This window comes from Chroicocephalus ridibundus, chromosome 2 (assembly GCF_963924245.1).
Source record: "Chroicocephalus ridibundus chromosome 2, bChrRid1.1, whole genome shotgun sequence".
Taxonomy (NCBI): Eukaryota; Metazoa; Chordata; class Aves; order Charadriiformes; family Laridae; genus Chroicocephalus; species Chroicocephalus ridibundus.
The window spans coordinates 37,294,097-37,315,533 of NC_086285.1; the positions used below are offsets into that span (position 1 = coordinate 37,294,097).

General features: G+C 39.0%; 1 protein-coding gene across 1 annotated transcript in view; it reads right to left on the bottom strand.

Moving 5' to 3' along the window:
* Nucleotides 1-21,072, bottom strand: part of SKAP2 (src kinase associated phosphoprotein 2) — a 122,154-nt gene extending 101,082 nt beyond the window's left edge. Inside the window, exons 1-3 of the mRNA XM_063325056.1 lie at nucleotides 20,850-21,072; nucleotides 9,460-9,565; nucleotides 7,045-7,070 (exon numbers count right to left, since the gene is read on the bottom strand). Coding sequence (XP_063181126.1) covers nucleotides 7,045-7,070; nucleotides 9,460-9,565; nucleotides 20,850-20,898 — 181 coding nt within the window. The 5' untranslated portion in view covers nucleotides 20,899-21,072. The remainder of the gene's footprint in view (nucleotides 1-7,044; nucleotides 7,071-9,459; nucleotides 9,566-20,849) is intronic.
* Nucleotides 21,073-21,437: the final 365 nt, after the last annotated feature.

Below are 21,437 nucleotides of genomic sequence, written 5' to 3' on the forward strand. Positions count from 1 at the left end.
ATATTTGTAAATTTATATTATACTTTGAAATGCAATCCTTAAATCATCTCATTTGTATACAAAAACTGCAGGCATTTTGATACGAGAGCTGACTCGATGCGCTCTGGAGCTTTAACAGGCAACCGTGCATAATGTTTTTACGTGCTCACATAAAAGAATGACTGCAGGCTAGTATCAGCCTTGGGTTTTTGCCTCCTAATTCTGGCAGGGTTAAAAGACATCTTAGGAGCGTATGCTACTAATATATGAGGATATTGCTCCTGACAGCTTATAGAGAGGCTTCCTGTTGATTCTGTGGGGTCTCCTGCATTCCCATTCCTGCTCAGAGTAACGTCTGCCCTTTCTCCCCTTCACATGCTCCTCTATCAAGGTGTTGCACTGGAGTTTATACTCCACCTACTGAGGAAAACTAGATAGAATTGCATTTAAAGCTACATGTGTTACTCCTTGAATAGTCAGAGGAGTCAGTGTTGAGCAGCACAAGCCACTGCTCCTATCTTCAGGTGCCAAGTACCTAAAAATACACCCAAAAAGCATCAATAAATTAAAGAAAAGCATTCAACTTGCATTTATGTAATAGAAAACCGAACTACAAAGCAACAATGGGCATCAGGTAAACGTATCCAATACAATTTGCAGGCATAATTGAAAGCATTACAGCCTAATCAGACATCTAAAAGCAAAGCATGCTCAAACGAAATGTCTATAGACTCATTAGTTGGCAGCCATTCCATTACAATCACACATAATGTCAGTAGTGCCTTGAACCTGTGCCAATGACAACAGCATAAATTTTGCATCTCATTTCTGTGGTCATAAAATTAATGATCAGTTTAAAAATACTTCTTTGCAAAAGTTATTGCACAAAGAAATGACATGAATGTGTCCCTGTTATGTAGTCACAAGGATAATTAAAGAGTTGATGCTCATTAATATAGTTTCTTGTTTTCCCAGAATACCATATGATTTATCTGGAAGTTGGAAAAAGTTTAATTAACAGTAGATAGCTAACAGTTATAACAATAACAAAAATATGTACATGAACTGACCCTATTCTCCCGTTTCTGCAGTTTACAGTAACCTCTTATAGGTTTGATAGCAGAATCAATATTTTATGTTATCTGTAAAAAAAACATACGTCTTTCCTTATTAAATGCTACCTTTTCCATTACAGCTCATTTATTGATTTAGGAAATGCTGCATACCAAAGAGTAAGTGTACCACATTAGGACTGGAGCATAAAACACGAACTGTCCTCATTGTATGTAACAAGGACTGCACTTCAGTCCCCACCCTCTGTTCCGAAGATTTCCCAACAGATTTATCTGAATATAATGAACAGCATATTACTTTATAAGAATCCGATATAAATAAATAAATAAATCCTAATTTCCCCCACCGCCCCCCAGTAATTTTTCTTCTGCAAGAGTATGATTACAGTAATGAACTCCTAGGCATGAAAGACACTACTTCTAAATCTAAAAAAGAGCAAGCAAGGTGTTTCAGCCAATGCCTCCATAAGAGGCTTGCTAGCTCAAGGTCCCCAGATCACTACACGCTTCCATTTTATTTCTAAAAAAGTCTAGACAGAGCGATGCATTAAAATCGCTCAAATGTAAGAGAAATAACGCAACTCACAAAAATAAAAAGACATACGGGTTAAAACATCTTGCTCCTTGCCGTTTCGGAAGGTCCCAACAGCAGGTTGAAATCACTTCCTCCCATCCAATCTCTGCTGCAGTAAGAACCCATGAAAGAAAGAACTGGATAAAGCCACCAAGGACATAAACAGAAGGTTCTCACTACACAGTTTTTCACAAAAATAACTAGACAGAGTTGCTTTCAAGCTGGTACAGGTATACTTTAGCCCCTTGGTTAGCATAGCTGCTTATTTTAAGATGCAAGATGACTGGTGGATTGGGTCAGTAGCAGCAAGCCTGCATTCTTCCAACAGCCACTTTCTCAACATATGCTTTGCCATGCAATTCGCTCCAACACACACATTCCTGAAGAGTCTTCTAGAGTCTCATATTAATGTGATGGTTTTAATTGCTTGTTTTGTAAAGGCCAAGTAGGAATTCTTCAGCAGCTATTTGTTAAAACAATACTGAAACAGCATTAGGTTTGTAAGCAAATATGCTTCAAGCAAGAAAAGCAACACAGCTTTTACTTGCTGAGCTGCCTCTCATTCTGATGATGCACATCAGGGTAAGACCATTTTGTGCTGCACTGGTGGCTGTGTCTTGTGCTGCTCAAAATTGCACTTGGTATGGGCACTTCACAGGTAACAGCTGCGCATAGGTGAAAGGGACAACACAGTGACTTGCCTACAATGAAACCCTCCAGACTTCCAGGGTAGAGTGATATTTGGCACACTTCTAATGCATTTAATGGTCTCTCCAGAAATATGTCATGATGATCCTCAAAGGACTGTCTAACAACCAAGCCATATCTTTCCTATTTATGGTTAAATACTAACGACGTATTTTTGCTCCTGACTGAAAGCTCAAGTGTGTTAAAATATAGAGCTCACATCCACATACTGTTCTGATGACCACAAGCTACTGCTTCCCTTTCTCAAGTCCAAAGAGACTCCTACCTGCTGCCATTTCCTGAAAAATATAGTGTACAGAGACAAAAAAGGATGTATCACCTCCACAGAAAACAGAAAAAAAGAAAAAACAAAGGGCAGAAAATACAAAGCCTTTGCATATAGTTCTACTCTATCAGCTCGACTATTCCCAGGAAGCAGATGTCTCAAACTCCAGCCACTCACTGCCCTGCCAACAGCCAGAGGCATCCAAGTCTTTTAAAGGTTTCCTACAGGTGCTCCCAATAATTACATAGAGAAGAACACCAATGCTCTAGAGACACAGGTTTATCTTCTATTATACTACCGTTAAATGAAAATGAAAGTGGACCTTCATCAGTTTTTACCAGACTGAAAAGTGGTAGTTCAGCAAATGTCAAATCATACTTTTCTACATAAATAGTGCCAAAGTCGTGTGCTGCAGATCAGATACAAGGTGCTCTGAGTGCTTTATGGGGAACTTGTTCTGCAAATTCCCATATTATGACTCGATTTGGCTAGTACTTCTGGTGTCTCACTTTCAACACTGCGCCAAAATCTTTTGTTAAAAGTGATTAAAAATATATATTTTACTAAAATAAATGCAAAGAACAGATGGCAAGTGAGCTTCAAACACAAATAGTTTCTAGGGCTTATAGTGCTTCTGCCAACTTTAGCACTATTTTTAGCATAAATTGAAAACAAGGTTCTTTTAACTAAACATTTTGGCAGCCACGGTATTGATTCAATTAATCTCAAAACAGAGAAATGCCAAAAACTGTATTAACTCAGGATCTCTGACAAAGTCCAGATTTCTATATCCTTAGTGGTATACTAGTCTTATAAAAAATTAATCCAATTTCTATGAAAATTATCTTAGTTTTCAAGTTCTTTCCCAATTCTAAGATCTAGAACAGGTCACCCTGAGTGTGACTATGGCTTTTTGATTTTGCTTAAACTGCTGAGATGCAGAGCCAAATATTTCAAGTGATAAGAAAAAAACTGCATCAGTATCTAAGATAAAAAGACATTTATACTGAGTTCCTTAATTTAAGAATAAAATAAAAATAATAAATGTTTAATAACGTAACTCAATAAATAAAAATACATTTTGTGGAAAGATTAGTGGTTTGGATATTAATACAATTGTACATTTTTGGTCATAAGAACAACATGCACTTTCTTTGCCCGTAAATCAACATTATACTTAACTGTAAAGGTCAGTGTAAAATCAGGTAACCCATCACACATGAGAATTAAATATTTTCCTGTATAATTAATTTTTTCTTGAATTTTCACATGTACCTATTTCCTCTAAAAAGCTTAATTTTTCAGTGTGTAGACACAAAAGATGCTTTTGCCAGCATATTTACTGACATGACAGGCAACATAAGAAGGCTTATTCTTAAGAGGATGCAAGAAAGTCCTCAAGTTCATCAATCTGGTTGCAAAGAAGTATGTATGTGCTTTCTGAAAGTTAAGAGATACGCGTCTGGATGATTTTAGTTTTAAGGAGCTTGGTTCTACTTGTGCACAGGCTCTTCAATTTTTTTTTTTTTTTTATTCTTCTTTTAAAACCTCCTTGCCTTATCTTTATGGAAGGTAAGATTCTGCATGCTAGTGGCCAAAGCCCATACAACAAGAGCTCACATACAATACCTTGGTAGAACTGACTAGTCATTACATGCAAAGCCAGTAGAACTTCAAGAACATGCAATGACAAAAGAGTGGAGGGACAAGCTGATGCCCACAAAGCATACTTGTGGAACAACTCACCAGCTGACGGAGCTGCTGTTTGAGAGACCAGAATCAAGTTTCATTATGTTATACAGGAAAGATATGAATTTTGAAAGTATTAGTCCACTTCTTTTGGCCTCCAAAAGATTCTTCTGGATGCCCCTGGAAGGATGACAGGTCACAACTCACAAAATTCTTGGAAATAGCTGCTATAGTATGATAATTAACATTTATCATAATTACTGTACCATGATAATATGGCACATAGTACAAATCATTCTTCACCTCTTCTTTCAGCTACAACAAAGATTATTTGCATGTTATTTGCATTAAAAAATGGAGTAGCTGCTAATGCAAAACAATGAAGAACAAATATAAAGTTTAAACATGCATAGTAGTTTTCATTCTTCCTAGTTTGTTTCAGTGCAGTTTCGACATTTCTGCTTTCATCCCTCCTTTTTTCCTAAAAGATATTCTCCTTTTTCACCTTATAGTTTGGGATATTTCTTCTTTCTCTGGAGGAGGGAGGAACAAGAAAATGTCTAACCATCACTGCCACTTCAGTTTTTAACCTTTTCTCAAATTTTCCATTTTTCAAATGTTTAGGTGTGCACAGAGGTACAAGTGGACATAAAAGTTGACCTCACTCAGCTGCTGCCACTGCTTTGTTGCACTAGTAGCTGGCCAAGAATCTGACTGCTTACCTCCATGTGGGTCCTTTGTTCTATACCTACAGAAGTCACACCTAATTTGTACAGGCCTGAAGTAAGAATGACACAATCAAAGTTTAGCACACACTTCTTAAACTCTGGAAATTACACGAACAATCCATACCTCTGAACAACATTCCCTCAAATATTTTGCAAATAAGTGCAGGCTCCCGTTTCTCCTGATTTTTTTCATATTCATGCACATAGATGCACACAAATTTGGAGAAATTTATCCTCACTTGCAGAAAACAATGGTATAACTTTAGAGCCCTCTCATTTTATTGATGAATACTGAAATAAAACTAAAGTGTCGACATTCACAAGCTTCACCATCTGTACCTAATTCTACGGTCTGAACCAAAGAGAGAAATCATGAAAATTAAAAAAAGAAAAAAAAGCAATATATCCTTCTTAGGAAGCAAACGCACTCAAATAAAAGAATAAGATGATACAATTTTCACAGAAATCAAAGGAAGTTATACAGTTACAATTACAGACTATATCAATTAAATGATCCACTTTACTGGAGATAATGAAATCTCATCTTTATTAATAATTTGTTGAATTGGAAAGAAATTCTGAATCAATTTGCCATTGAAAAAAGTAAATAAACTAGAATTTTTTTGACCTTCAAAAAAAAGCAAACCAGTAAATGCAAACTCTGCTCTTTGTAGACAATCCTCATGTTTATTAGAGAGTCATAGCCTCAGAAAATTAAGTCTTCAAAAATGCGCTCTCCAGAAAGTCAGATGCATTTGCAATCAAACAGCCATGCCACGTAATTTCATGTTAGTCATTTTCTTAATAAAATAATATTTGACTTTTCCACCCTTAATTCTGTTGGACAGTGAAGAGACGGGGGAAACTACATTTTAACTTCAGTAAGAGTGCTGAGGTGCAATATAAAAAAAATAGCAAATTATTTTAATATAATTGTTAAAGAATCATATAGCTCAAGGTTACAAAATCTTGGCAATCTTTGGGAAGTTCCAAGTTGTATTTTCTCTTTCAGTTGAACTGTTATGGCTATATAGCTTGACTTAAAAAGGGATAAGAACTGTAGAAACTTTTTGTGCCTTGTTACAGCATTACTTGCCTAATATAACTTACGTATTTTCACTTTATCAGGAGGCACGCTGTAGCCTACACATTTGAACCTCCTTGTCCAGAAACAGACAGTCCTTCAACTGCAAAAAGTGAAGCTTTGCATAGGCTTTTTTGACCTCACACTGTGACCCTCATACCAGCATCCACAGGCTGTAGGTCATGACCTCAAGAATTAGTATCATGGAAATAAGAGCCCTTCCAGGTTTAGTTACAGAACAGAACACTGTAGCAACAAACTCTTCACTCTTCTCTAAACTGAACCCTGCCGCTTTGTTTTAACTCCACTAGAAGACAATAGATAACCCACACTTCAGTTTTCGTTACTCGCCCACTAAATTGTCTCCTCTCCAACTAAAGGTCTGAGCTCCTGCTGCACTATGAAAACATTCATTCAGTGATGATCGAAAGCCAATATCATATTGCCACTAGATGATCCTATTAAAAGGTTAAAGAAACATCACTATGAAATTGAAAACTTTTGCAATGTTAAGAAAAAAAAGGCTGAAATAAGTTATCCCTATTAAAATTTTATCTCCTACACCAGCTGCTTTGCATATATTTCCTCTGAGAAAAAAAAAAAAACACCGCACCTGTATCTCATGGTCTTTTGCAATACTACGCTATTGCTAATTACGCCAGACACAAGCAGCTCCATTTATATTAAATTCTGAACTATATTTCTAAACTAATCTTTTCCTCAGTAAGTGTTCTCAGGCGTGTTTAATGCAGGAGCGATGGTTTAGCGAGAGCTTTGCAGCCGGGCAGCTCTTCCCCGCGTCCCTCAGCAGGGGGAGCAGCCCCCTCGGCCTCCAGAGCCCCCCGGCCACCAGCATCTTCTGCGGATCCCACCCGCAGCCCGTCAAGTGGGCACAAATACAACAGAGTATGGGAGGAAAAAAAAAAAAAAAGCACGAGATTTACCTTTATCCTGGAATTCTTGAGGATAACTGCAGAAAAAAAAAAAAAGAAGAAACAACATAAACTCTTGCAAATCCACAGTACTAGAACACAGCATAGAACAATTACTGGCGTTCAGCAAGTTTTGTAGTTGAAACTTAGTGTTGCAAGTTTTCATTAATAATTTTTAAGTCTTTTTTTTTGGCTAAAATATTTACTCAGCTTTTCCTTTGCCGTTGCAATTGAGAGAATCCCCAGTCATTTCAAAAGAAAACTTGAACAAAACCAAACTCAGATAGAGCAGCATTTTCTAGGAATATACATCTACTCAGATATCTTAAGGTATTAGCATACAAAAGCATCTTTAATTTTAGTAAACCTCCTAAATGTTAACATATTTGAAAAAGTTTTGGGCCCAAGTAAAAGCCACTAAGTGTACTTTTAAATAACGTGGTCAGTGGGGGGAAAAAAAAGAATCCACAAATAGTGTGTTTAGCTGCAGAAATTTACGAAATCCAAATTAAAAGGTATTAATAATTAAGTAGAAATTTAAAAGCTAATGCATGCCTAAATAAAAAAAAAAATTTCAGATAAGAAGATCTCAACTTATTTCATGCCTAAAAAGAATAAAATAAAATTCTGTCATCCCAGAGGGAAAAACTGCTGTTTCTTCAGAGCTAAATCTTGATATTTCAGAAACTAAAATAATCACAGGATACAGTTTTATGTATAAAGATAAATAATCAGGACAGGGTTATGTAAGATGGCACCCCAAAAACCAGGCATGGACTAGAGTTTATGTCAAAAGAAGAGGATTTCACCAGAAATAACTGGCAAATAAAATGCAGCTGTCAAGACCATCTTTATGGACAATAAGCAGTAGTGCATGCGTTAAGCTAGTCAGTAAAGAGATGCTTACAAGTAATGAGCAGCAGAGAAAGGAAGGGTCTAGGGATAAGAAACCGAGATATGCAAACAGAGATAAAAGGCCAGATCTAAGAAATCTTGCGTGGCAAGTAGCAGTAATAGCTAAGCACAGCCTGGTACGTGGGATGCAAAAAAACAAAGACAACTACAAAATGCATATATTTTGTAGCCTGCATGAAAAGTAAAACACTGTTAACAGTGAATAACATCACAGGAGATTAGGAAGGAATTAGAAATTAAAACAAGGCGTGAAATCATAGGATCATGTAAGTGAACAGCAAAGGATTCGGTGTCAACTGTGCTCGTAACTGCAAGTTCCCTCCTTTGATATTTCATCATTCAAAAAACCATAGTTGAGTCATAAGACTGAAGAAAAAAAGTCAGTAGTGCTGTATCTGCAAGTCATCTGTACAGTCTCAGTTAGCTCAAAAACCTAAAAGGGAAAGCAAAAAAAAAATATAGAGAGAAAGAAAATCCTGGTTCCTTAATAAAAAAATAATAATAATAAAAAAAAAAGTAGATCACTAAGCATTTGTAGCCTGAATCAAAGGCATACAAATCTTCAATTACAAGACTTTGGGACGTATCTCATGGCTTCCTGCAGTTAGTGTGATACAAAGAATGATGCCCTCGCCACATGATTGTGCTGTCTTTCAAATTGTAAACAAGTTGCCACAGAGGCAGAAGCATGTCATCAAAGCAAGGGCAAGGAGATACCCAACAGGAGTAATCAGTAGAAAAACACTTTGGAAACAACAATGGGAAAAGAACAGCAAGTACTAGATTATATTCTAGTTGATTAGAGTTGTAAGAAAAAAGATTTTGCAAAGAAAATTTTGTAGCACAAATAAAACTACAGCCAAACCTCTTTAGCTGAATTGTATGACTGAAATTAAAAACACAACAGAACAGAATCTTAAATCATACCTGATATTAAAAAAACCAAACATTAAAAAAAAACCAACAACAACAACAAAAAAAAACAACAACCACAACCCTCTGCTTGGTCTGTCATAGTACTTCACTATTTTAACACTGCTGAAAAAAACTTAGGATCTACAAATAATTTGCAGTTGCATTTCAATTTTCCATTACAGACAGAGCTAAACAACAGAATATACAATAAAGCAAAATCAACATTGAATTATGCTGTTTTATACCAGCTGGGTATGGTGACATGGTGATATGCTCATTCGTATTATCAATGCATTATATTTCTCATATTTTAATGAATCTTACAAAGCAGAGGTGAAGGCAAGCTCTACCCATCCAGCTTGCAATCAGGGTTCAGAATATTACTGCAATTCAAATGGGACAAATCCTTCTGCTCCCATTTCTTACTAAATTGTAGCTGCTTTGAGAAAGATATAAAGACTTGAACCCATGCGGATTATTCGACAAAAATCAGGATCTAGAGAGATTTTTCATGGTTAATGGTTATTAAAAGACTATAAAAACTTAAGTTATCAGTAAGCGACTTTATAACATATTAAAGCCATGAAGCTTACTTACCTTGCCTTAACCTCTTTTATCTTCTTAAGAAGAACTTCCCTTTTTTCTTTTGCTTTCTTGGATAGATTTTCTCCTTTTAGCGTCTGGGAAATAAATGTGTCAATATCTAAATAAAGAAGAAAAAAGAAATACACCTTAAAAAAAAAAGATAAATACTGCCGTAATGAGTTTGTCCTGATACTACTGTGAAAAAACTAAGAAAATTATTTTCAGGCCTACACACAGCGTAGTTAATGGACATTTCAGATTCTAAATGCGATACATTTGTTCCCTGATCTACTTATGCTTAGCACAGCAAATCCTATGGTGACATTTGATTCTTGCTCACTTAATTATGCCACGTAAGTCCTAATAAATTGCAGTACTATAACAATTACTTTCCATCACCTAAAGTAAGGGATAAAGCTAAAACATGGAAATAGCCTTTACGCATGTATTACTGTCATGTTATATCAGAAGTTCAAGTTACAAAAGTGGTTGAGTAATTCATTATTTCAGCAGTAACATGTACCCAGCTACTTATATAGGTCACTTACTGCTTACAGTATTTTCAAATGTTCTCACATTGCCTCCGAACTCCCTATTTGACTAAAAGTTCATATCCAAAGCCTTAATACTGCAAACGATTAGGTAGGCACAATAATTGTATCAAAGGAGTCAAGCCCAAGCGTGCACTTGAAGTTAAGCATACCTGCACTACTAGAATCACAAACTAAGGCTCTAACTTGCATTGTATTTTTTTATTCTTATCCAGAACATATGTTTATATAGTCTTGTACAATCAAAGCATTCCATAAAAGTTACCATCGTTCTTTGTGATATAATAAATATCCATTCCATAGGGTAAAAACAACGCAGTGACTGAGAATGTGGGGGAACATAACTCCTCCAATAGTATGTCTTCTTGGTTAACAAAAATAATTGCCAAAACCAACTGTAAAAATTTCATATAGTTACCAATCAACATATGATTATCCCGAAAAATGAAAAGTCGAAGTATGAACAAAAAATCACGCATGTTAATTTAAATTTCTGGATAATAACTATTAATTGAATAACGGAAAGCATATGTAAGTAACAAACACCCCCACATGGTGCCTGCCCCCCCACACAAACATACTTTGGCTCAATCTGTGTAGATGCCAATAGGTATGGATAGTACAATTTTAATCCTGTAACTTCTCAAATCAGATGTGAGGTTCCTTTTTTGTAATGGAAATACTAAACAACCGATTACATACTCAAATGTTTACATGCAAAAATTTACATTTTAAAACAACATTAAATGAATATTTACTGCAGAGTTCCTAACTGAAAGCCTTAATTGCCTTGGGTTTTGTTTTTTTGGTTTTTTTTTTTAGAAAACAGATGTTCAATGTTCAACAGAAACATATCCCACCTTATATTACAGGCTGCAAGACAACAAATTAAGTCAAAAGTTACTCTTTGAGAACGCTAGCATAGCTATTACAAAGATTTAATTCTTTATAAATAATTTCCTAGATTATGATATAGACATTTAGATTGGCTTGCTGTCATCACAAAATGTGGCAAAATCTTCATTTTGTAAAGTGTTATAGAGTTCTGAAGAATGATATTGATCCCCCTCCCCATAATATTTTCCAAAGCAGTCCTGAAGAGGGGGGACCCACACTCAGTTCTATGGCATTCCTTCTTTAAAAGGACAGAAGGAAAGGCACTTAACGTGTATTAATGAATCCTCCAGAAACATCCCCAACAGCCTCTATGCCATAAACTAAGCATCCCTGGAAACGTTTTAGTCTAACCCACAGAAACTGTATGCATCTTCATAAATTCCAATGATTGTGATTTCTGATGAAGCAGGAAAATCAGGAGCCATGCAATCCCAAGATATTGGCCACCCACAAAACCACCCTTAGGTCAAAAGACCCGATACTTTCACTACTCGGGGGGCGGGGGGGAAACACCAACAGTTTTTTTCCCCTCAATGAAACCCAACAGGATTTTCCAGCACAGATCAACCTTTCACTCTGGGAGGGACATGCCGATTAAATATTTGTTCCTTCATACTTTTACATATTTGTTTCAAAAATGAGATCGCAGCTTCAAAGTTCTACCTAAGCAGCAATATGCAAAAGCTTAGAGGAATTAGTCATGTTTATAAATAAGAAGCGATGCTTGCACAGTAATCTTTGGACAGTAATTAATCACAGAACTTTGCCTCAACAGTCTTCATTTGAAGTCAGTGGGCTTTTTCACTTCCTGGAAAAGCTCAAAACCCAGCTGAGAACTCAGTCGTCTTGGTTTTGACTGACTCTCAAAGCTTTTTTCAAACACAAACATCAAGATAATTTGGTTTCTTTCCTCCACATACTCCTTAATTATGTTATCAGAAGCAAGAATTACCACTTCTGGCTTAGAATGCACTGTTGATACAAAAATTTGAGGACTAAATATATTGTTGACAAAATCTGTTCTTTTCTGGAAAAGTCTGAACTTCAAAAGCCAAAATAATGCAGAATTTTCAACCATGGAGGTACAGGGCTGAAGCAGATGCTCCATCTATTCTCAGCAAAAGTAGGTAATGAGCTGGAGGAGAGGGGGGAAAGAGAGAGACAGAAAGCAAGCAAGCATGCACAAGCTCCTGATAAGCTTGTTTTTTCTAAACAGCAGCAGCAGTTACGGAGAAGATTTCCTTGGGATGGCTTCCCTCTCCTGTGACACTGTAAAACAAGTTCTGTGAGCTTAGGTAGCCACAAACAGAATGTACTGTACTCATCATGGAATACTATTACTTCCATATGTCCAAAGAGAGCATATAGCTTGATTCATCACAACCCCAAAAGATGAAGACAGACCTGACGTACACGTGATCTTCAACAGGATGCTAAAGAAGCAATACACTTGGAAAATTACACTTTACAGTATCATAGATTTTCTTATCTACTCACAATTACACAGAATGTTATATGTCTTGCTCAAGCCACCTTCTGATCTAGCATTGTAAATCCATCCAGGATGTGCCAGATGCACATGAGATAAGTAACTTATCCTAAGCTCCTCTGGACAAGAAGCAAGGAAGTTATCTAAGTTATGGTCATCTCTTCACTACCTGTACTTCCACACTATGGAAGAGCATGGAAGCACTATCTGCTCTTAGAAAGAGCTTCATTGGCGGCTTAACATAAAGGAATGTTCACGCAATTTCTATGGCATTCCACAAAGTGATTTACCTCGGAACAAGAACAGAACTGAGGACTTCGGTATGACAGATACAAGTTTCATACAGTGAACTTCAGACAGATGCAGCAAAATCTACCTACCCATTTCTCACTGCTAGTCACTTAACTTGCTCTTCCTTCTCCAAGACAATCCAAAAATTGCTCTCTCCTCTACTAGTTTAATGCTATACAGAAAAGTGTAAACTAGTCACAACTACTCGAGTGTAGATGTGTGTGTTTCATGCTTCAGTAGCAGTTGGTGCATTGAGGAATTTAAAAAGTAATATGGTAAACTCCAAAAAGAAAACCTCTTTGAACAGATTGGTGACTTAAAAGCACTTTTACTAACCAGTTACCACACAACAAGCAAAACAAATTATCTGTCTCCATAAATTGTTTGTTTCTAACAAACTAAGCAGCTGTTTAGTATCACACATTGCAGAGACTCAGCTGTTTTCTCTGAAAAGACTAAAATTTCAAAGAGAAATAAATTTTGGGAACCTATTCAGCATCTCAACTTTTTTTAAGCTTCTGTGTTAGACTGCCTGATAGTTTCAATACCCATATTTGTTGCTCTGTTTCTTAAAGCTCATGATTTTAACTTTGTCTGAACCATACCCTGGAGAAATTATTTGCCTCCAGAAATGAACTGTAGCTGCTGAACTGAAAGATCCGATTGATACGATCCACTCACAAACTGCTCTGTCAATACAGGTTACAAACTGACAGAAAAGGGAAGTCACACCACAGTCTAGCTCTGTCCACTTCAACCAGCTCGCACAGCTCAAAGATAACGGCCAGTTCATACAACAGTCAAAAACTAAAAGGCCATTTTAATTTCATTTTCATCTACATTCCTTTCACAAGGAAAAAAGCTAAGATTTATTTCTCTTTTCATTGTTAAAATAGTTTGTGGTTCTCCTTACTCCAGTGATTATAAACAGACAACACTACAAGTTTTTCATTGTTTTAAGTCTTATGGGATATTTTCTTTAATGAAGGCTGAAACTACGCAGATGGGCTTTTTCCAGAATGTCGTAAATTTTTAGCCCAAAGCAAGTGCTGCGTTAAAGAGAGCTAATCATAACAAATCATAGCAGTTTTGTTGTTTACAAGGTTTAATATCGTGATCTTAAGTCACACTTAATAAACAAACATACTTAGGACAGAACTACCTCATTTTTGTGTCAGGGTGGGCCAAACAGACTCTCAGAGAGGCACTCAAAGACTGTGCTCTGGGTCTTCCTTTCTCCTCTCCTTCTATAGAAAACCAACATGTTGTCTATCACATTATCAGAAAGTTAGTCACTTCTTCATCACGTGATGAGTTCATGCCATTCAAGTGACAGAGAACAATTATAAACTGGCAATGAGATAGGTGTGTTTCCACTCACATGGCAGGGCACGCATGTGTCCCTGCTTGTGACCCGAGGAGAATGCAGGCTCCTGATTTGGGGCTGGACACGCATCCGTCATCTGACAAGGGACACTTGCACGGAGTCACCTGGTGGATGCACTGCCAGTCACAGAAGAAGGGAATGGCAGATCAGCAGAACAATTCCTCCAGACACCAGCCTTTTCCATCTCTCTCCTCTGCCTCAAGGACTGAGGTAGCCAAAAGCTGGCTGCAAGCCAGAGAATTTGAGGAGGCAGGCCAGAGAATTTTGGAAGGTAGCTGGAAGCTAGGCACATTTGTGCACACACACTGTCCAAAGCCACCAACATTAAACAGACTGCCACGTACCTTTCAACTTCACATGGGCTGGCATTACAAAACAATTAATTAATTTGATTTCAAAGTTTTCATGCAGTTCATTAATAGGGAACAGGCCTGAATACAAATCACAGAATCACGGAATTTTCAGAGTTGGAAGGGACCTCTAGAAATCATCTAGTCCAACTCCCCTGCTAAAGCAGGATTGCCTAGAGCACATTACTCAGGACTGCATCCAGGCGGGTCTTGAATGTCTCCAGAGAAGGGGACTCCACAACCGCCCTGGGCAGCCTGTTCCAGTGCTCTGTCACCCTCACCGTAAAGAAGATTTTTCTCATATTTGATCGGAACTGCCTACGTTCCAGCTTGTACCCATTACCCCTCGTCCTGTTACTGGGAACCACTGAAAAGAGTCTGGCTCCATCCTCCTTAAACCCACCCTTTAGATACTTGTAAACATTAATGTCTCCCCTCAGCCTTCTCTTCTCCAGGCCGAAGAGTCCCAGCTCTCAGCCTTTCCTCATAAGGGAGATGCTGTGATCCCTCAATCATCTTTCTTGCCCTATGATGGACTCTCTCTAGTAGTTCCCCGTCTGAAGCAGAGATCAAGCAATATCTGTGACTGCCTGTCCTCTTGAATCAAGAAATATCAGGATCTTGCTTCTGCTCTCCCCTTTCCTTCCGAACTATACTTAAAAGTCTCTCTCCAGAGTTCGCTACACTGTCTTTTAAAAAAAAAAAAATATATATATATATACACACACTTACACAGAAACAGAGCACACGATATAAAATAAAAATGACTGACACACTAAGATGTCTAAAAATACTGCATTGATCCAGCCTAACAAGTAGGTGAGCATTCCTTTTAGTGCAAAATCCTGGAAAGTTTGGCCTGCATAAACTGCTGTACCTTAAATCCCCAAAAGCAGGGCTATCTTGCCATGCTGACACATACAAAAAGAGTATCATGACAAACGTTGACACTCAACAGTTTCTTTAGTGATTTAGAAAGCAGTACACCCAGAGTGCTAAGACTCCTCAAATTAAGTAAACAGATAAGACAACTCTTTTAAGAAGCTTAAAAAAAAAAATTATAATCAAGCATATCTAATCTCAAAATGTATCTAATCTCATTGACTGAGTAGTTGAGCATCCTCTGTCTACATTAAAGAGGTGAGAAAAGATCAAGCTGTAACATATTAAGCATACCATGAAAAAAACCACACCAGTACAAATCATGATCAAGTTACAAAGTGATTCCAAATGAACTATAATAAAAAAATGTTAAGGATTAACCTAAAGATTTACACTGTATGCCACATTATGCTGCATCTATTGTGGTTTGTTGACATATGATTATGAAAGAAACGTAAACCCAGTCAGATGAGAAAGATAGACTCCACGTTAATTGAAAAAGACAAACTAAGTGAATAATGAGTATATAAAAAATAGCCTATGCCATTTTTATCACCCGTATATGACACTTATTCTCAAATTTATGGCAGAGACAATTGAACTATGTTTCAAATCACTGGAGGTTATTTCTTACCAGGAATGCCTCTGTGCATTTTTTCACCTCACTGTTTCCATACTTATTCTATTACTACTGAAATACATATATATTACAAAAGCTGTAAATACACACGTACTTAGAAGATGTCTACAACAATCACCCTGGTTTATCTTGTAAAGATAGATTCTTCAGCAAGAACCGGCATTCGTTAAAGCCTTGGAAATGTGAAAAATGATATTTTAAAACAGAGAGTAAAGTTTAAAATAACAGTATCCTTTTAAAATTGAATCAGCCAATGAAGAAGAGCTACACTGAACCTAGGTGGCTATTCCTATGACACGAATGTAACGAGCAAGTCCAACAGCTGATGAGGAGGTCAAAAAAGGGCAGTTAAGTTTTCTGGGCATCAGGAGTAAATATAACTACCGTAGTGCCCAAAAATAAAAGGTAAACAAAATTAAACTCATGCACTGGATCCACCGTCTTCTAGTTTTCTTGCCTTGTCCTCTTCTGCATGCCATTTCGGAGGATGCAACTAAACAAGTGGGTAAACAATACTAACTTGAAGAAAAAAATTAGAGGAATCACATTGAAAAAAAGGCATTTTGGACAACATGTGTAAGCATTTAAACAAACTGAATAATATCGGGGTGGAAGTGGTCTCTAGGGCAAGAACATTGGTTTCTGTTTGGTTTTGGGTTTTTGTTCAGTAGAACAAGGAAAATGGATATTGGGACTGGATATAAGGTTCCATATGAACTAGAGAGAGTTTTCTTCCATTTTCATAGCAAAAAAATCTTTGTAACTTTTAAAATATGAATACAGAAGATTCAAACTGGAAATACTGCGAAGTGTGAAAGGAAAACTGAATTTAAAAAAAAAACAATAGGATCCAATCACAGGTGTCATGAAGAGGGAAATGGTAAACAATACACGCATCTAATGATCACGACACCATCAAAAACTTCTAAAAAAATAAAGAATTCTTAACTCCAACAACTAAATCTCCTCTACTGGAAAGACTCAAGAATTTATTTTTTTCCAGTCGAGATGACTGAAGCAACCAGTCTGATTTACATTACAGGAGAAATAATATGCCTTTTGGGAAGGAGCAGCCTCTGAAATCCTTCTCAGCTATGGACAAGCCAAAACTTAAGAGCGTGAATCAAAGAGTAAGGAAAAATAAAAATGAACAGGCCTCCAACAATTTACATAACCAATAATAATTTGACAGCAAGAAAAGAGAAAAAAAATAATAAAAAAGGTAACATCCCACTTTGCCAAGCACCTACAGAAAGATCCTGAACATACAAACATGACAGAGGATGCCTTTTCAAAAGAAGAAAAGGCACAGTGGTGTTGGGCTTCCTTCACTAAATTCCAAAATCTCAAGCATCATCTAAAAGGTGCAGAGACACAGGAAGGGAATGAAGAAGGTACATACACTACCACACACCTCCCAGGTGTAAAAAGGGAGATGAGAGAGCAACAAAATGACTTTGTTCTCCCACCAGAAGTTTAACTCATGACTAGAGGACTCTGTTTCCATCTCTGGTGTTTCCCTCCCACCACTTGAAAAAGTCAGAGGAGAGAGGATGGGATTGTGAAACCCTAACCATCCTCTGCATTAAGCCCATCGCCACACTGATCCTTCCCCTTCAACTTTACAGAAACAGCTTCCTCCTGTTTCCAACTAATACAGTCAGCCCTGAGCTCAAGCTGTGCTTCTGCCTGGAACATTTCAGCACCACTGACATGAAATTGTAATGACCCTGCCAGCATGTGTGACAGAATTTGTTTTTGCGTTAAAAGATATAATATTGTTTAGGTTCAAAGTAAAGCACTCACAAGTCAGAAAGTTTCCGGTGCAACTTTACTTCATGCCCCGGTGTGTTTATGCCCATTATCACCATGTTTAACTACAGGAGCACTTAGTATGTTTTCCAGTAGGACCCCTACTTGTTCAGCATAGTGGGTGGACGGGACTCCAACAATCAGTCAAGGGATAAGGAAATCCATATGATCACTCCTCCACTTGTTGCAGTCGTTGGAAATAGTAGGCAAAAAGACCAAGGAAAAGAGGAAGAGCAAAATATTTATAAGATTTTGTATCTTTCACTGCCTCACTGCTATGCGACTATCAAGCTAAAAAAAGGGTGCTTGTTGCTAGACATTAACTGCATGTTCTCAACAGAACCTGATATGAAGAACTGCCCGGCACTCGTAATGGCCACTGAATATAGACATCCAACTCACATTATTTTCTGGAGAAATCAGCACAGCATGGAAGCAGGTGGATTTGAATTCTAATTCTGTTTCACCATTGATTATTTTTTGCGACCCCAGATCACATCTTGTTTATTACACTAATTTTACCGACGGGAAAACAATATTCCCTCATCTCAAAGAGGTGATGAATCAATACTTGTGAGCCATTAAAATAATACATTAAGAAGCACCCTCGAAGAAGAACATGCAGAAATTACTAACTATCTACTCATTGCAGTCTTTGTATTGTGTAAGGGTTGCTTAATGAATAGTAAAGATATTACAGAGCTCCCTTCTTTCCTCCATTACCATACATCTTCACTACATGAATAGTTTGAGCAAAAAGAAGCAGGAGACTACATAAGTAAAGATTATGAGAACCTAAACATATGAGTGAAAGAACTGCTTACACAGTCAGAACTACTCTAGTTTCTAACTTTCATGCACTTTACTGGTAGTATAAAAAAAAAAAAGGAAGGAGAGGTTAACGTAATATACACAAACTTTATAAAAGGAATCAGGTTATTGAATTTTTACATTGCATAACCATAGTTATTGTTACATTTGTTTCCCTTTGATAATTCATCAAGCAAGGATTAAAAGTTACAAACTATTAGTTGTTCCTCACCTCCCCCATCTCCACCCTGCTAGATTTCTGCTTACTCCATAATTACAGTCATAAAAGTTTTAAGCTCATTTTGCACTAAGTCCCAAACCAAAAGTGTATGTGAACGTAAATTAAGTTGAAAATATTACCATTACAGTTGTAGAGTTGTATTAATCTTTTATACTACCATAATAATAAACCAAAGATTTAAACATCATTGGTAAACCATTCCATTCTCCTCTTAACTTCAGTAACTAAAGCAACCATCTTGTTTTCTTCCAGAAAAGCTGAAGCTGTATAAACTGTACAAACACTGGATACCTGTGTATCACTTAGGCCATTGATCACAGTGACTCTGAAAGAATATATTTCCTTGAGGGAAAATAGGTGTTCTCGTTTCACTTCAAAATACAAACCTTTGTATCACTCTTTCCATGGGAGACTGGATAAAGACAGGGAGATGGACAAGTTGTGTAAACGAGGCACCATGACAAAAAAACAAATCATAGTCTGGAATGATCACATTTGCATCACACCCTGCTCCCCAAAAAAATCCTAAAAGCACTTAAAACATTGAAGAGTTTCAAGATCAGCTTCACCCAGTGAAAATAGCTCCGAACACACACAAACACATACTTCATGTGATCGTAAGGTCCAGAATACAGTAATACCCCAGAAACTACCAAGGTTTGGAAAGGCTCTTTAAGACTAATTTTTTAATTTTTTTTTTTTTTTATTATTAAGAATTTATGCCATGAGAAGAAATAATCAGAAGCTTTGCTTTTTCCTGGTGGCCTTTCATGCAGATTTTACTATAGATGGTATGATCTGCAAATAACGTAGTTACAAACCGTAGTATTAACTCTTACAATCAAACTTTAAAAAATAAATTAAAAAACCCCCAGTCTTCCAAGGTGATGGGCTACACTAGATTTTAGCAGCCGTGTAATCAAGTACTTCATTTCAGAGGGAAGACTGTGAAAAGCATGGGTAATTTGAATGGCTTAGTCAGAGCTACACAGGTTCCCGTGGCAGAAACAGAAGTTCTCAAAAGAAATATACTCCCACTGAAACTGAAATTGTTTCAGGACAGCAAAGCCCTTTATGAGCGTTTCATGAAGATAAATGAAAACTCAAACTGGAAATATACAATTTGTCTTAATGGACAGCAAAAAAATTAAGTTTTAAAAAAATAAAATATAAATCTTGAAGATAATAAACATCACTGGTGGTTTTAAGTCTCTATTAATACTATTGCTGATAACTTTTCATGGTGAGAAACCATCTCGTTCCTATGCTCCAACGTATCCATAAGAGCACAGACAGTCAGTGTCAGACGTATTTCACTGATGTGACAATATGCCAGCAATTCAGTAACATCTTAATTCACTTCGAGGACATTAGCCTAAGCTGTTTAGCGGGGAAGTTTTGAATTTTTTCAGCTAATTAGGGGAAAGCGGCCCTTGCCGGCACCCCAGCAGCCCGGTTTAAGTCCCGACAGCGCCGGCCGAGCCGCTGTCACCACCTGAAGGGGAGAAACACCTTCACCCCACGGCTCAGTGGTCACCTCGGCGGCCAAAGCCAGGGCCTCACCTCCGCTCCCTGCCGCACACGCCTGTCACCCCAGAGGCCTTCCCGCCCCAGGGGTGGCTCTGCAGAGCCGCCCAACGCCTGCCCCCTTCCCAGAGCCCTCCAACACCTCCCTCCTGCCCCGAGGCCCGACGGCCAGCCCGGCAGCGGGAGCCAGACCGCTCTCCTTCCTCATTTCGGGTGCGCCCAGCAGCCGCGGGGAAGGGAACGGCAGCTCCGCGTCAGCGGGAGGAAGTAACGGGGGGAGAGGAACCGGCGGGGTTGGGGGGTGGGAGGGAGCGGCGCGGAGAGGGAAACCCCGAACCCAGGGAGAGGGAGCGAGGGCGCCCAGCGCCCGCTGAAGAGCGCTCCGCCGGGGCTGCGGCACGAGGGGCCGGTCCCCCCGGGCGAGCCCCGGCTGCCCCGGCCCGTCACGCCCCCCTCCGCCCGCCCCCCGGGAAGCCCTTCCTCCCTCTCTCCTTCCCTCCCTCCCTCCCTGCCGGCCGGCCCTACCTGCCAGGAGGCTGCAGACCTCCTCGGGGATGGCGAGCGCGCCCTGCATGCTGAGGGCGGCGGGGGTCAGCCGGGCGGACGGGGACACCCCTCGGGCGGGGCTCGACGGCTGGGCCCGGCCCCGGTACCGGCGCGACCCCGCCAGGGAGGAAGCGAAGGCCCCGCCCCTCGGCCGCCAACGGCACGGCCGCGAGACACGGGGGCGGGGCTTCGCGCCGCGGGGCGGGGCCGCGGCACGCCTCCGCCCCGCCCTCCGGAGCCGCGCATGCGCTTTCGCCTCCATGGTTGTACCCGCTGCTGGGTGGCCCCCCCCACCCCGCCACGAGGGACAGCCTCCCACGTGACCGCTGCCAGCCGCCATTTTGCATGAGGGCACGGTGCAGGCCCCTCCCTCTTGCCAGAATCGAACATGGCGCTCCCCTTGCTCGCCTCCGCCCCGGAGCGGGGAAGACCAAGGAGGAGTTGGCTATTGGATGAGAATGCCCGGAAGTTGCTCTCTGATTGGTCCGTTGTTGTCCCGCCCAAGCGCCAGACCTTTCCCAAACCTCCTCTCACAGGGGCAGGAGGGGAGCTGGGTAGGAAGAGTGA